Below are 17604 nucleotides of genomic sequence, written 5' to 3'. Positions count from 1 at the left end.
TCAGCGAAAAGGGGCGCGCCCAAGGGAAAAAAAGCACTTTTTTTTAATTTTTTTTTAAGTTATGTTCACTCAACATTAAGGGGGTGGGTTAGGGTGAGGTTAGAGTGAGGTTAAGGTGAGGAATGAAAAGAATAAAGCCCCCATTCATTCCTCATTTTCTCACTTTGAGTTTATGAGAGTTGGAGAAGAGAAGAGAGGAGAGGAGAAGAGAAGAGAGGAAAGGAGAGGAGAAGAGAGGAGAGCTTGGAGGAGTGAAGAAGGAGGAGCTAGGAGAAGGAGGAGGAGCTTGGAGCAAGAGCTTGGAGGACTTCATCTACAAGAGCTAAAGAGGTAAGTTCAAACCCCAAACTCCCTTGTTTTTTTGACAATTTTTTTGTATTTTTCTCCTCCCTCTCCTACTCTTTCCCATTGTTTCTACTTGCTCCTTTATTTACAGGTTGTCCACCACCTATATCCATATTCCAAGATGGTGTTCTTTTGGCTTCTATGTATCATTCCACTCTTGGTTTTAATGATGGCAAAGGTGAGGAATAGAAGGGAAGAAACAGAAGAGGACATTGGTGATGGTCCTAATAGGAGTGACCCAATGTATGATGAGGAGGAAGGGTTTGAAGAGGAAGGGGATGAACCTGAAGGGGACACTGAAACACAAGATGGGAAAGCTACATCAACACCCTTGTGGAACTATGTGACCAAACTTGATGGGGGAAAGGGTGGTGGATCTTACAAATTTGTGTGCCCTCATGGTTGTCATGGAGGAAAACCATATTGTGGTTCATATACCCGTCTGAGGAGGCATCTTTGTGGGGTGCTGGACAGTGATGAAAAAAAGGGTTCTGTGGGGGTACAAATTTGCCCAAACATTTCAACTGAAGAAAGAAGAAAATACATCCAAATAGAGATGGCTGCACAACAAAAAAACAAGAAACAAAAAACTCATTTTGAATCAAGTGCAACCTCTAAATTTGGTAGTTGCTCATCTCCTCATGGTACTTCTGCAAGCTCTGGAGGTAGAAGAACAATAGGGGATTTCCTTAATGTTGCTGGGAGGGATGATGTGGATGGAAAGATAGTCCGTTTTCTTTGTGCTTGCGGTGTACCATTCAATGTGCTTCGCTCTCCCTATTGGCATGAAATGGTAAAGGCCATCAATGAAGCCCCAAAAGGATACAAGGCCCCCAACTATGAGAAAGCTAGAACAATGTTATTAGAAAGAGAAAAAGCTAAGGTTCAAAGAGCTTTGACACGTTTTACAAATGAGTGGGTAGATTCTGGGGTATCCATTGTATCAGATGGGTGGACAAATATTAGAAACCAACATTTGATAAATGTTCTTGGTGTTTCTTCTAGTGGTGCAGTATTTATTGCATGTCATGACTCCTCCTCCATCACTGCATCTGCACAAAACATTGCAGATCTCCTATTGAAATCAATCAAAGATGTTGGTCCGAATAATGTGGTTCAAGTGATCACAGATAATGCAGCAAATTGTAAGGCAGCAGGAAAAATTATTGAGCGTACTCATCCACACATCTTTTGGTCTGGGTGCCTGGTTCACACATTGAACCTTTTGATGCATGATATTGTGAAACACAAAGAATGTGGGTGGATTGCTGAGGTTTACAGGAGAGGGAAGCAGCTCATTAAATTCATCACAGGGCATACAAGGGTAAACTACTTCTATGGCACTTACTCCAAGTTGCAATTGCTTAAAATTGCAAAGACAAGATTTGCTAGTTATTACCTCACCTTTAGGCGGCTAGTGAAGGTGAGACAAGCTTTAACTAATCTGGTGTGTGCTGAAACATGGGATGAAATTAACACTGACATAGATGGTGCTAATGCAGTGAAGGACACTGTTCTTGACAGTTACTTTTGGGGACAGGTTAAATATGTTTTGCAATTCACCAAACCAATTTATTACATGATCAAGTTTGCAGATTCAGATCAACTAGTAATTGGGGAGGTGTATGAGCAAATGGATAGCATGTTGGGGCAGATTAAAGACATTGTTGAGCCTAGAGATACCACCTTGTACAATTATATTCGTGTAGAGGTGGAAAACCGATGGGAAATGCTAAATGTTCCATTGCATGCATTAGCATATGTTTTGACACCTAAATACTATCATCCATCATGGCTTTCAACACCAGCACCGGGGGGGGAAGTAGGAGAAAACCACACCAAGATCAAGAGGTTCACAAAAAATATATGGTTGCATTGAGTAAATTAATCCCTGATGAGGAGGAGGCTGCATTGGTACGGAGACAGGTGAGCAACTATACGCTCAACACTGGTCCATTTGGGAGCATGCATGCAATTAAAGATCGAGAGACTTTTTCTGCTCCTGAGTGGTGGAACATGCATGGAGGGGGTACTCCACTTCTACAGAGTTTGGCATTGCGGGTGCTATCACAGGTGGTAAACACTTCTTCTGCAGAGAGGTGTTGGAGCTCTTATTCTTTCATCCACAGTGTTAAAAGGAACAGGTTGAATTTAGACCGGGCAGAGAGCTTGGTTTATGTTCATTACAACTTGCGATTGTTGTCCCATTACTTTGAAGATGCAAAGTCTAATAAAGACTTGTTGATTTGGGACAAGAATCCAGAGGAGCCCAATTTGGAGGATGGAGTGTTGCGACTAGAGCAATTAGAGGATGCTCTTATCCAGGTATGTCCATTGTGGTATGAATTTTCCAATTTTCCCTTATAAAGCATTTCTCTAATTCATGTTTTTAATTTTTTTGTTAACTAGTGTTTTTTTTTTGCATGAATTTTTTGAGCGATTCTAGGATGATGATGACCGTGTTGATATGCCACCACCCCCACCCCCATCTGGTCCCTTGGTTCCTAGGTTCCATGGTTCAACACCAACAACAGGGGGTTCTTCTTCATCAGTTTCAGTGCCACGACTTCCACAGGCACCATCTTCTTCATTGCCACCACGTGGAGGCCCGCCACCACGTTCTATTCATGGTGGAAGGAGGAGAGATTAGTAGATATATTCACAATCTACTACTTTTTGTCATAGATTACTCATTAGACTTGTAGACTTGTGAATTTGAATTTTGAACCTTTTTGGCTTGGCGGTGACCAAGTGACATTTATTGTAAACATTATTATTTGAATTTTGGACATGACAAATGTTGACAGTTGCTCACTTGCTAGATAAATCATAATATGCTCTATGTTTTATGTTTTATAATATGCTTAAATGTTTTATGTTTTATAATATGCTTAAAAATTTGATGTATGTTTGTAATAGCTAGAATATAGATGATTGTTGTACATACTAGTAACTACAATGGAATCATGGATGCCATATCTATCTTGATTTATGCAAAAATATGCATGTTTTCATGTCTTCTACAATTAATTTGGTATTTGGGATGTTTGTTTTGAGTATAAATGCAAAAAAATATAAAAAATATATATATATATAGCAGACGCTTCTGCGGACGCTTCGCTTCCTAGATTTTTGGAAAATGACGCTTCGGCGTCCCCGCTTCCAAAAAATGCTTCCGCTTTGCTCCCGCTTCGTGCAACATTGTTCCCATCGCATATCATAGAGCCTTTCTCCTTGCTCACAAAAATGAAAGAGATCTTTGTGCTTATACTTTCTTGTTAACTCCATGGAAGACTTGTTATATTCATACATTCTTTCTTGCAACATTAGAGGCTTTCGAGATCTAAAACTTCATTATCATCTTGAGAAGGCGCACTTTCTAGCTCATAATCCTCTTCTTCATCAAGGTATTCATCACTAACTTGATCTTGATGATCCGAAGAGGAGTCATTATATTCTTCCTCAAGCATATAACCATATTCAATAACTTCCTCCTCTTGGAGGGCCATGTCTAGCCATTGGCATATTTCTTCATCAATTTGCAACCTTCACCCTTTATGCAAAAGGAAGTGTAGATCCAACATTGAGAAAGAGGAAATGCTATTAGGCTCACATAATTCAAGCCAATCAGTGTTAGAAGGAATAGATAGAATATTTAATTCCACCTTATCACGAAGTTGAGTTATGTTTCATCTTGAAATAAACCTCATGAACCTTACAACATGATTGGTTGTTGAAAGTGGATCCCAATCAAATATTGACATGTTGTTTACGTGTTCGTGATTTGAATATAGTGGTATCCATGGTATATCTAAGGTAGGATAATGTTCGATCAACACGTTGCTGGCCTTTATATACCAATGACATGGGAGTCACCAGGGTGAATTAGAGATGCCTAGAGAGATGCTTGTGTCACCCTACAAGCATTGACATTAAAGTTCATTGAAGAACTAGGGCTTCATTCTTCCAATGGAGTCGCCCAAATGATATGTCAAGATTCTCATAAGGGAACAAGACACATGTCTCGTGTCCCCAACAATGACGCAAAAAATGTTGCTACAAAAACTAGCAGGCCTAGTAAATAGGCTAGAGCTAGAGGGCACAACAACAATTAGCGATAAAGGCCCACTGTCACCACAACCTATGTCCCCTTCTCTTCTCAGATTTTCACCAACAGGTTGACTCCCAATATCCCTCACTTGCGATTAATATGTCAACACTAGGGTTCAAAGTGAGGCAAGGGTGGCTCATTCAATGGAAAGAATCAATTTAGGTGTGAGCTTTGGGAGAAGCTAGGAGGGCTTTCCATGAAAAACCCCTTGAGAGTAATACGATACGAGACCTAGGGTTGTGATATTTATCAAGATTAGGGTTCATCCAAGGTCAAGATGGTCAAGGGAAAAGGTTTTGAATGATATGCTTTTGAAGTACAAACCTTCAAGAAATCTCTAAGTTGAAGGGCAACTTCAAGGGTTCCCACTTGGTGACATAGCTACGACGTCAAATAAAACGAGATTCCACCATTAGAATTCGTTCAAAACTTGAGGATGCCTAGAGGAGAGGCAAAATTTAAAATGCACTCTACTAGAAGATTTCACACCAAGCCCTAAAATGCTCCCCTTAGCCTTAAAGGGATGAAGAAAAGAGAGAGGAGGTGAAAGAAGATTGATTTGTCAATGAAAGCGTGATCACCAAGTATTCTATACCAACGCCTACCTATTGGGAATAATGGAATCAAGAATTACTTTGATTTTGATGATTTCTCTCTTCAAGGAGACCTAATGCAGTTTCACTAACTCTAGAGGAGGCAAATTCATAGCTACAATAGAATTTTACACTTTGTTGACAATATATGATTGAGTTTCAAGGATTCAATACACAAGATTGACCTCTAGGAACATTCTTTCATCATTTTCAATGAGTAATGCATGCAATCCTTTCAATAAATTTAATGTTCTCATGAATTTGCATTCAATTAGGGCAAATTAAATATTATGAAGTGACATACTTTAGACATTCAACATGGTAAAAATATAGCATGAAAGAGTACTTACAAGAAAATGAGAGTATATCCATCTATCAACATTGCAAAAAGAAGCTCCAAGAAAAGATAGCGAAATTTCCAAATGTCAAAGTGCATCCAAACATTCCAAAATCTGTCCCAAATTGCAGGTACTAGTTTCTCAAGAAGAGAGATACAAATACAAGTGATGATGAATAGTACAAATGAGGCCTCTTATATTTATATGAGGCTCCTCAAGCTCGAATTTGTCTAATCTAGCCTAATTAAGCCCCTAATAATATTTTAATGTGCAAATAACATGTCCTTTGGTGACAAGCCCACCATATAACTCAATAAGTGAATGATAAGCCATCCCAAGTGGGCCAAAATAATAAAATAATAGGAAAGAGGGATGTTGGAAAGCCTGAATGAGTCCACAAAGTACCAAGAGGAAGAGGAGGGTTCCAAATTGATGATCAAGGGGGTGGCCCCTTGATTTCCAAGAAAAACATCTTATGGTGCTCCCAAGTGGGTGTGGGGCACAAGCAATGGCCTCATGGGTCTCCAAGTGGCTCCATAACAAGTCATTGCTCCATCTGTGAGGGCTAGAAGATGACACATGCCCTCCCATATCTCTCTGGATAAGACAAAACCTCATCTGTGTTCAAATTTCTAAGTATATCCGTTAGAAATTTAATCTGTATTCTTCTGGTTTATTTCTTCTACTTGTTAATTTCAAACAAGTTATTTAAAGCATATAAATAACGAAATAAACACAATAAAGTCTCAACATCTACAGATCAAAAGTTGAAAGAAAACAAACACATAAGTGACATTGTTATTTTTGGACAACTTGTCCCCAGAAAAACCAATGCGGGAAAACCGGTGCAACAATTCTGAGGGTTTATTATTATGCAATATATCCTTGAGTACAACTGAGTGCCAAACTGGCTCACCTGACAGAGAAAAACAACCGACAGTAATACCTTTCTATTCAGAAACAGGTATTCAGAAAACCTGTCCCATGAAACCCTCTCTAGCAACTCTGAAGCACTGTGCTGGCCCTTCTGGCCTCTGCGTCAGTGTCATAACCCTCCGCGTCAACCTTCTGAGGCACTGCACAGCCTCTGGGACCCTCTGCGTCACTCCTGCTGCTCTCTACGTGGATGACGCAGGTCCTCTGGCCTCTGCGTTGTCTCTGTTGGGCTCTACGTGGCCTGCTCTAGCTTTTGCATTGGTCTCTTGGCACTATCTCTACCTTTGTGGCCAGTACTCACTGCCCCTCGTCGTTGATCACTGATTTGACTTTACTTAGCAAACCCCGCTCTAGTAAATCGAATCACTAATCCCTCTGGTGTATTCTCCAACTGACCCTCAAACCTCCTCTTATACTTTTCCTATTGGTCCTTCAATGACCGAGATTAAATCTCTAATCAATGGCTAAGATTAGATTTGGCTTGCTCCATGACTTTTGGAATCTTCTAACTCAGTTTTATATTAATACCCATTAATATTTTATTTTTCATAAGTTTAGACTTAGGAACTCCATTAAAAATATTAATTATTTTAATATCTCCCAAACCGGGTATAATCTGGCCAAACCATTTTTGGGTCTTGGAGATCTCATGTGCTTTAGCCTCTCCACCAATTTTCATGGCTAGAGCACATTTGATGCTACCACAAATCAACAATATAGGCACTGGATTAACTGTTAAGTGTCAAGTGTCGAGTGTCAATGTGCGGCCAGCTGGGCAACGTGGTCCAAGTGCATCATCATCTTTTTATGATTGGGGCACTAACAAGTAATGTACGGTATTGAAGAGGCCCATGGTGTGGCAATCAATGCTCTGCAATGGTGGAGGCCCATGGCTCTCAACACTCACCCTACAAGTGCCATTGTGATCCTCGGGAGGGCTTGAACCTTGTATAGGGAGACCAAGTGCAAGATGAAGACCCACCTGCAATCTTGTATAATATCCAATGCATCTCCCTACCTTACAATGCAATTAATCATTAGTGAAATTGAGTAAATAAGCTTGCTAATTAAGGGCAGAAGTGGACACTTCATAGTGGCATGCCCTTCCAAATGGGCTTTAGAACGTATAGGTGTTACCTTGCTCAGCAAGAGAGGTTAATAAAGTACCCCATTAGGTGGTTTCAACATCTAAGGGAGTGACAATTCCATGGTACATCCATCAAATGGCAGATGTCATGTGAAATAACGATGGAACATAGTGGGGCACAAGGGAAGGATCCAAGCCACATGCCATGGCAAAAGGGTAGCTATGATGAGGGAAGCCCACACCCTAGGTGTATGAATGCAGGAGGGAGAAATCGTGCTACATGAGTTACCTCGGTCTTTGTTTTTCCACCCTTTTTCATATTCCATTTGCCTTTTATTGATTTTTCTTCTTTTTACTGCTCATGGCTCTAGGGGATGAGAGCATGATGCATATGATATAGCAGTGATTACCCCCTTAGGGTGTGGCCATTCATCGCCCACCAGGGGTTGGGACAATCATGGGTTCTTGAATGATGTAGGGGGTACTCATAGGGACCTTAGGAATTAGGGTGATGTCATAGTAATAGGGGGTAGAGCTCATGTTTGGCTTTTTCCCACACACTAAATTTTTATGTCTTGGCCATCTTTTGCATTTTGTGGTACACTTCTCATTGTAAGTGGTCAAATTATGCTTTTGCCTTTCTTTTTAGCTTCATCAACCTCTGGGGCATTGTTCCAAGGCCGACCCAAAGTGTGGACAAGGGGAGGGGGAAGCTAACACCTTGTGGACCCAATGGACAAATGTGGACCCGGATGGGAAAAATGTGAAAAGGGGTTATAATGAGTGAAGGGGAGTGATATATATGGCATCAGGAAGCAGAATCGTGCAACCAAAATCAGGGTTTCCCATGTAGTTCCACTCCTAAAGATAGTAGCCCATAAAGGAGATCCCACGGGACTAGGATACAAGAATAACCACCAAGTTGAGGCGAGGGACTAAGAGTACAATCCAATCTTGTTCTTTTTGCCGAATCGCCCCACTAACCCACGTTGAAATGTTCCCAAGAAAAGTGAGCATAAACACCCAATTACATAATGAAAAATCATACCTTCAGGGTTGGAAGGCCCACCTTCAAACATATGATCATGACAGATGAGCGAGGGCACACAATAGCTATCTTAGGTGGCGGAGAAAGGTGGCACATCGAGCTATTAGGTGGCTGCTAGCTGCCGATTGGAGACAAATCTAGGAGAAAAAATCTCCTATAGGGGTCACCCACTAGTGGTGGGTAATAGGACCCCCATGCTAGATACCTTCACGTTTCCCATCTCCTTTGAATTGCCCCACAATTTAGAAGTGCTTCCACACATCCCGGTGTGCATCTTCGCACTGCCTATCACAAAATTTGATAAAACTTTAATAAATATATATAATAATACCTCTTTTTAACTATTAATATATAATATACATAGAATTTTATAAAAGCAATCCGTCGCTTAACCAGGTACCTCAAGCATGTTGAAGAAAATGTAACTAGGTTCGGTCTTCATAAGTATAATGTTGATCCTTGTACTTTTTAAAGAAAAGAATTATTATTTTTGTCATTTGAAAATGAGTTTCTTGCTCATTGCATAGGTCTAGCACATGTTGAAGTGCTATAGGAAAGTCAAAGAGTCAATGTAGTTATTGAAGACCCCTTGAGGGCAAGTTACACTATGTAAATATGTCTATGTAAAAATGTCAAGTGAAAGTGTCATGAATTTGAGGCAAGACAAAATCCTCCAAGCAAGTCAAGCCTCCTCTTGTAAAGAATTAATTTCGGTCCAGCAAGTTGGCTACATGTTAAGCTCAAGTTGGCTCTCTAGGAAGGTCATGTCGGCTCAAAAGGGAAGGGACAAAATCACTATAAGAAGGGCAACTTGGCGTCACTAGAAGGAAACATCCGCTCTGAAATAAGAAGAGGAAGAGGTGCGGAAAAGTGTGGAGAAGAAGTCTCCTATACAACAAAAGGAAGGCCAAGTAGGATATCTTTGTTTTGGGTAAGAAAGACTGTCACATGTGCCAGATTAGGGCACACTTCCACAACATCAAAAGACAAGACATCACAGCCATAGAAAGCAGGTTCGGTGGGGTCACAAAAGAAGCTATTCATCAAGCCAACACCAAAAGAAGGATTGTTTTAATAGGCCAAGATTGAAGGATTGCTTGTAGGTTTGATTTATGTCACATGCGCGAAGAGGAGAAGTACATTCTGCTGCTAAATGAAATCAGTGATCGCAACAATGATAAGTAGCTCGGTTAGTCAAGAACAAGGACATAAATAAGGCCTCCTCCTCTACTAAAGAAGGCTCCACCTCAAGCGAAGATGGAAAAAGTAGAGCATCTCTCCTAGGGTATGCATGACTAGGGTTTTTGCAGTAAAGCCATCAGTTGAGAAGGACGAAGAAGAAGGTCAAGATGTAGCAAGAGGAATTGATCTTGGATCGAAGGGAAGGCTTGACTTGTGCTTGGAGGATCTACTTGTCAAGGGTCTAGGGTTTGGAATTTGTCAATTGAAGCTTCAATAAGAGAAATTTGCAGAAGGGTTTTCCTCTGTAGGTGAGAGAGGTTTTTTGCCCTGGCTGAGAGCCAACATCTTGTGTTCTTGTCTCTTTTGTTTTGGTAACTGTTTGATGAAGAGAACACACACTAATAATAATAAGAGAAGATCATGCTGATAAGAAAAGTAAAATGTACTTCACAAATTGTTATCATCATCAAAAGAATCTCACTATAACCCAGATGCTCTAGATTCTTCAACATGGTATCAAAGGTAAGGTGACACATCAAGGAAGGGCTTCTCAAGAACACATAGAAGATTGAAGCATTAAGATCAAGAAGCAAGGGCACACAAAGGTTGAAGCATCAGAGCTACAAGCAAGGGTTCCAGATCCATGGAAGACCAAGAGGATTACCATCTCCTCTCCTAGATCCATCAAGGAGGACTACCATCCTGGGAACAAAGAAAGAAGAAAGCCTTACATATAAAGGCATCTACAAGAAGGTTTATCCAAGAAGGGTTTACATCAAAGACTTATCATCTTCAAAGAAAGGTACTCAAATCAAGACCCATCAGTGAAGATCTCCAGATATATATATATTGAGAAGTTTTCATCAACAAGCAAATCTCTCACAAAGCACCTTGAAGAACTCCAAGATCTAAGAAGTCAAGTCATCAAATCTTCAAGGAAGCTGCAAGATCTCTTCATCACCAACACTCTCAAGTAAGTATTTTTATGTCCTCCTTTGAAAATATCGAAATGTCTTTTTGCAAGGAAAGCAACAAATTGGTTGGGACTGCTAATTTCCTTGCATGGAAAAAGAGGATTGATCTACTTCTCAAAGAAAATGAACTTCTAGACTACATCAAAGGGAGTGTCATTGTTCCTGCTAAGGAACAAACTCAAGCCCTAGCAAAGTATAATAAGGATGAAACAAGGGCTCAAAGGATTATGATAGAATCCATCAAGGACCCTCTCATTCCTTATGTTTCCAAACTTGAAACATCTAAAGAAATCTATGATAAGCTGGTGGAGCTATTCTCAGTTAGTACAGCTGGAGAAGTGATATCGTTGCGTAATGAATTATATAAAATGAAGATATCCAAGGAAGAAGGAATAGCTCCCTATTTCATGAAGGTCTCAGAGATGAGAGACCAGCTGTAAGAAAGAAGTAATGTCAGACAGAGAAATGACGACTGTGGTGCTCAATGCATTACTTGAGGAATGGGGCAACTTCACATCAAGTATATATGCCAAGAAGGAAGCTACCTTGTTGAATGAACTTTGGTCTCTATGCAAAATTGAGGAGACTAGACTCAAAGCCAAAGATGATGTGCGTTCGAAGGAGCAGGCATTTGCTGCTATGGCCAAGAGAAAGGGGAAATTTGGCAAGTTTGATCCATAGAGAAAGGGTAAAAGAGATATGTCCAAAGTACATTGCTTTGGTTGCCAAGATTATGGACACTATAAGAGGGATTGTCCTAAGTTCAAGAAGGACAACAGTAAGGGGAAACGAGAAGAAGCCCACATTACCCTAGAAGTGAAAGAAGATAAGAAGCAGAAGGAGGACCCTCCGGATCTCTACTATAATTGAGATCAACTTCCTCACATAAATCTTCTTTAAAAGTTTCGGGTATCATAGGAACATGTAGCAGTAGAGTAGAATGCATGATTTAGAGAATGGTTTCTTCACGAATATAGGAGCATTATGTAGAGATAGCTCAAATGAAGATGTTCATGTAGGAAGGATGTAGCCATTGGATAACCTCATCAATGCATAAAGAAATGATCATGATCAAGAAGAATCATCTTAGAAGGCCACTGTCATCAACAGAAATGAGCATTTGTAGGATGAGGACTACAAGGATCTTTCGGTGAAATCTTCAATAGAGGGTTCATGACTTTAAGGAAAAATAGACGTCTCAATAAGAATTCCACTTATGGGGATTCAAGAAAGGATGATATGTAGGCAAGGAAAGATATAGCAAAGCAAAGGAGATTGAGGTAATCTCAATCTAGGAAGCTGTCAAAGGAAGCTGAGATGATCAAGGAAAAGAACTAAGATAAGGTATGTATGCATCTATGTTTTCAGTTGAAGTCATGTCATCATTTGTATCAATGAGCATGGGGAATTGCTCTGGTAGCATGGTAAAAAATAGGGTAGTTCTCTTTCACTGAAGAAAATGCACAAATGCATGGTTTACTCATAGATAAAGGTCAACATGAGAAATGTCCTCATATGGAGTATGAGGTGGTTGACAAAGAAAAATCTCTAAAGAAGCATATGAGATAAAGAGATCAAGGATAAAATTACACCATGGACACTAGGAATCAACATCCAATAGAATTGTTGAAGGCATCTCCCGGAAGAAGGCATGAGAACTTTGACAAAGAAAAGGATCAAAGGACCCTTGACACCTGGAACGTGTTGATTTTTGGTAGCATTAGATGTGTTCTAAGTCTCAAATTTTGCAGGGAGGCTTGGGCACATGTATTCCAAAGAACCCAGAAAGCGTTTTGGGAAATTCCACCCAGAGATAGTTTTATTAAAATAATTAATTATTTTTAATGGGTCCCTAAGTCTAAACTTAGGAAATTAAAATAATTAATGGGTATTAATCTAATTGTGGGTATAACTTCTAGAAGAAGATGAGGATCAAGCATAAATGATCTCAACCATTGATTAGCTTCTAATCTGGGTCGTTGAATGTGAACGAGAAGATTATTTAACGAGGCTTGAGGGTCATTTGGAAGACACACAGAGAGTTGATCTGTGAGATCAAATTGCTGAAGCTAGAGGCAGCGTAGTGTTTTGTAGTGATCACGTAGTGAGGGGCAGAGGGAGTTTTGGCTGGAGGATCTTCTCTGGAGCCAAGGATACTCAACAGAAAGGCAGAGAGACACATAGAGGAGGCAGCGTAGAGGCCAGAGAAGGTGACGCAGAGCTAGGAAGGCCCCGACAGAGCAGCATAGAGCCTCCTACATAGAAGCCTGAATTTATTGAGGAAGCTGACGTTTATGAGCCAAGAGGGCTAGAATCAACTCCAAAGGGCAAATTGATTCCTAGCAGAGGTGAAGTAGTGCCTTAGAGGTTGACACAGGGCCCACACAATGCAGAAGTAGTTGGGGGCTCGTTGCTCCAGACGCTGGATCAGCCGGGACTTGCAGTGTAGAGTGAGGTAATCTCACTAATTTTTTCTATTGAGTGATATTCTTTGTAATTGGATTGGCTGGAAGGCATCCGGAAGTTGTATTAAAAAATACTTTAGCGTAATAATAAAAACCCTCAGATTTGCTCAATTGGTTTTCCCGCATTGGGTTTTTCCGAGGCATTTGTCCAAAACCAACTGTGTCATTTGTGTTGTATCTTTCTCTATTGTTTAGTTTCTTGTTTTGACATATTATTTAAATGGTGTAGGTTGCAGTGTATGCATTTCAATGTTTGCCGTAGGAAACTGCAAATAACTTGTTCATGTAAATCTAACAAGTAGGAGAAATATCATTAGTTGTTGCAGTAGGAATTCTCGGGTTTAAGGATTTTCGCATGGTATCAAAGTTGAGGGTGAAACAAGAAGAGAAAAACCAAAGAAACCAGTGCTGAGCAGAGAAGGAGATCGAATGGCTGCGGGAGGTAGCCGTTCGAATCCCCAGAGGGATTGCGTAGTCCAAGCCAGGGGGGCTAAATTTTTGGGGAAAGTATCTCTTTGAGTGAGTCGATGGAGAGGAAGGTTTTCCAAATCGAAATTTTGCCGTGACAGAGGGAGCAACGCAGTGGATTTAGCGTGAGTAAAGAGCTAGTGGGACATAGTTTTCAACAGGAAGATTGCGGGGCTGAAAGACACTAGAAAAGAGAGGAGAAGCACAGTGAGGGAATTTTTTCCTTAGTAGACTTCCCGCCAAGAAGTCCGTTTTCTTATTGTCTGAGTAGCAACAGTAAGAGACAGAGAGGAGTAGTTTGACATTTTCGTGGCAGAGATGGCAACTTCAGGGCTAAGAGATCAAGACAAGTTGGATGGGGCATCCAACTATGTGATCTGGAAGGCAAGGATGTCGTGTCTTCTAGATGAGCATTTTCTCAAGGCCTATGTTGACAACGTGGTGGCTGAGCCCGTAGATCTAGATCTACTGAAGAAGCACAGGGGAGAAATGGCGAAGGCCAAGAGGATGATCCTTGATGGAGTAAAGGATCACGTGGTATGTCACATTGCTAGCAGAGGGACTGCTAAGGAGATGTGGGATGCCTTGGCAATGCTTTATCAAGGATATTCCGAGCAACGAAAGATGTACTTAGAGCAAAATTTGAGATCTGCACAGATGCAGAAGGGGGATCAAATTGATCCGTTCCTCTTGAAGTTTCAGGAGACCCAGGACGAGTTAGCAGCTGTGGGGTCTACACCTCAAGGTTCCGAGATGGTGAGACTGGCCCTAAACTCAGTCTCAGAAGAGTGGCAAGTCTTTGTCCAGAGCATCCTGGATAGGGCAGCTTTGCTAGACTGGGATAGTATGTGGGCAGCTCTCAAACAAGAAGAGCTGAGGAGAGATCTAGTCAAGTGTAAGCTTGATGGAAGCAGCAATAGTGGGTTAAGCCCAAGGAGGAGGAAGAGAATGCAGCCCTTGCATGCAAGGGGTAGCAGGAGTAGCAAAGGTGGAAGAAGGACGTCTCGAAGATAAAATGCTTCAGGTGTGGTGAAATGAGTCACTACGCAACATATTGTCCTCTCAAGAAGAAGGACAACGATGAGAAGCACGATCCGAAGGTTGCACCCGCGAAGATCGAGGAGGAGTTTTCCATGACAACCGAGATACCTCCAGGAGGGAGGTGGGCTGATTTAGAGTTGTAGTTTGAAAGAGCTACAAATGGGCAGGATCCTTGAGGATTCCACCTCTCGGATCAATTCGTTGCTACAGGAACCCAGATTAGTAGCAACAGGATGGACCAGTGTCAAATGGTGCAGAGTGTTGGAGCGATAGATGCAGTGGCTAGAACGCCAAGTCTGAGCAGCGTAGTGCAGGGAGGCACAATGTAGTAGTAGCAACAACGCAGTGGCTTCAAAGGGATAGCGTGGGACTAACAACAGTCAGATCTTCAGCATCGAGATGTATCTATGTTGAAAACTTGTTCAGTAATTTGGAATGTTTTTCTGTTGCTGATGCAGTAGTAGCAGTAGTTTGCAATGCAGGGGCAGTTGGAAATGTAGTGCCAGCAGCAGCATAGATGCAGAAATTCAGAGGGAGCTGTAGTATGGATGCATTGTTGACAGTGGCAGTGTCAGCAGAAGTACAGTTGCAACAGCAATGCAGTAGTTGGTGGACAGCATGTCAGACATTAGTAGCGCAGAGGACGATGTTATGAAGTCAAGGTGATGATTCAGTGGAGGCATTGCTAGAGCATATTCCTCGCTAAGAGGGAGTGTTGATTTTTGGTAGCATCGAATGTGCTCTAAGTCTCAAATTTTGTAAGGAGGCTTGGGCACATGTATTCCAAAGAACCCAGAAAGCGTTTTGGGAAATTCCACCCAGAGACAATTTTATTAAAATAATTAATTATTTTTAATGGGTCCCTAAGTCTAAACTTAGGAATTAAAATACTTAATGGGTATTAATCTCACTGTGGGTGTTCTAGAAGAAGAAGAGGATCAAGTAGAAATGATCTCAGCCATTGATTAGCTTCTAATCTAGGCCATTGAATGTCAACGAGAAGATTATTTAAGGAGGCTTAAGGGTCATTTGGAAGATACACAGAGTGTTGATCAGTCAGATTGAATTACTGAAGCTAGAGGCATCGCAGTGATTTGTAGTGATCACTCAGTGAGGGGCAGAGGGAGTTTTGGTTGGAGGACCTTCTCTGGAGCCAAGGATACTCAGCAGAGAGGCAGAGAGACGCACAAAGGAGGTAGTGTAGAGGCCAGAGAGGGTGTCGCAGAGCCAAGAAGGGCTCACGCAGGCCCCACGTAGAGTAGCATAGAGCTTCCTACGTAGAAGTTCGAATTTGTTGAGGAGGTTAACGTTTCTGAGTTGGGAGGGCTGGAATTAGCTCTAGAGGGAAAATCGATTCCCAACAGAGGTGACTTAGTGCCTTAGAGGTTGATGTAGGGCCCACGCAGGGGCAGTGCAGAAGTAGTTGGGGACTTGTTGCTTCAGCGGCTGGATCAACCGGGACTTGCAGTGTAGAGAAAGGTAATCTCACTAATTTCTTCTGCCGAGTGATATTCTCTATAATTGGATTGCCGGGAAAGCATCCAAAAGTTGTATTCATAAATACTTCAGCTTAATAATAAAAACCCTCAGATTTGCTGCACCGGTTTTCCCACATTGTGTTTTTCCGGGGACATTTGTCCAAAAACAACTATCATTTGTGTTGTATCTTTCTCTATTGTTCTGTTTCTTGTTTCAGCATATTATTTAAATGGTGTAGGCTGTAGTGTATGTATTTCAATGTTTGTCGTAGGAAACTGCAAATAACTTGTTCATGTAAATCTAACGAGTAGGAGAAATATCATTAGTTGTTGTAGTAGGGATTCTTGGGTTTAAGGAATTTTCACATAAAGGCCTTGGAGATGTGAAAATGCGGGATGCTGATGATTCAAGCCAACAAGATGTCATGATGGAAAGCCATCTCGTAAGGTACTATTTAATTTAATATTATGTTTTGATTTCTTGAGTAATATCTGGATGGGGTCATGCAAGGCTACTGGAACAAGAGTTGTAAGTGCAAGTACAACTAGAATTCATGTGATGGATGGAAATTCCTAAAAGAAGCATGATGAGAGAGAAGTAGCCATATGAAGAAGGTTCCAAATATGTACCAAGAAGGCCACTTTCCATGAAGAAAGGAATGACATGACAAACCAAGAAGGAAAGTGATCGATGGCTGATGCCCTACAAGGAAGAAGCTTGACTGGATTTCATGACATCAAGAAGAGAAATTGATCAAGCAGCTGAAGGACCCACAATAAGAAGTTGCTGATGAAAAAGGAGAGTCCCTAGTTGAAGAGGGAGCTCTAACAAGTCCCTAATTAAGTGGGAGCTTGGGCAAGTTCCTGGTCAGAGGGAACTTGGGTACATTCCTTTACAGGAATGAGAATATCTTCCCTAGTTGAGAAGGAGAGATAGACACAACATTCTTGTCTTCACTTGGGAAAAAAGAATGGAGGATTGGGTAATTATCTGGCATTCGATGCTCTTTGAGGATGTGTAGGGCATCCAAGATAAGGGTAGGCAAGAGGACCGATATTCTTTGAGGGATGGGAACCCAAGACAAGAATAGTCCTAGAAGGTCATACTCAGTGAACACCCTGGTGGGTATGTACCTTGAGAGACAATGATGAAGGTGTCTATGGTCATTGGTCTCGCCAACATTGCACTCTGATCTAATGAGAGATATAGCTGTCAGTCAAGGCCTTGCTGTGGAAACAATGTTGGCTACTATGATGCTACAATAGATGGATTGCCAATCTGATTTCTCTTATGTGAATTCTTCAGATTGAAAATGTCCAAACACCTTGTAAGTGATTTATTAATACCTCCCTAGTTAAGAGGGAGTGTTGAAGAAAATGTAACTAGGTTCGGTCTTCATAAGTATAATTTTGATATTTGTACTTGTAAAAGAAAAGAATTATTATTTTTGTCTTTTGAAAATGAGTTTCTTGCTCATTGCATAGGTCTAGCACATGTTGAAGTGCTATAGGAAAGTCAAAGAGTCAATGTAATTATT

At 41.1% G+C, this 17604-nt stretch overlaps 2 protein-coding genes across 5 annotated transcripts in view; both read left to right on the top strand.

Moving 5' to 3' along the window:
* LOC149240758 (Calcineurin-like metallo-phosphoesterase superfamily protein) overlaps positions 1 to 17604 on the top strand; it is a 210953-nt gene that overhangs the window by 155564 nt on the left and 37785 nt on the right. The gene's annotated exons all lie outside the window — the stretch shown is intronic.
* Positions 2212 to 3031, top strand: LOC149240759 (uncharacterized). The gene is made up of 2 exons (XM_089461024.1): positions 2212 to 2670; positions 2792 to 3031. Exons 1-2 carry the CDS (start codon positions 2212 to 2214, stop codon positions 2993 to 2995), a joined length of 663 nt encoding a protein of 220 aa, XP_089317150.1. The 3' UTR covers positions 2996 to 3031.

Source organism: Pinus tabuliformis, chromosome 8 (genome assembly GCF_031772625.1).
Source record: "Pinus tabuliformis cultivar Carrire ecotype Pingquan chromosome 8, CPIR1, whole genome shotgun sequence".
NCBI classification, from domain to species: Eukaryota; Viridiplantae; Streptophyta; class Pinopsida; order Pinales; family Pinaceae; genus Pinus; species Pinus tabuliformis.
The sequence above is the reverse complement of the archived record's forward strand: the minus strand, read 5'-3'. Positions and strand labels throughout refer to the sequence as shown.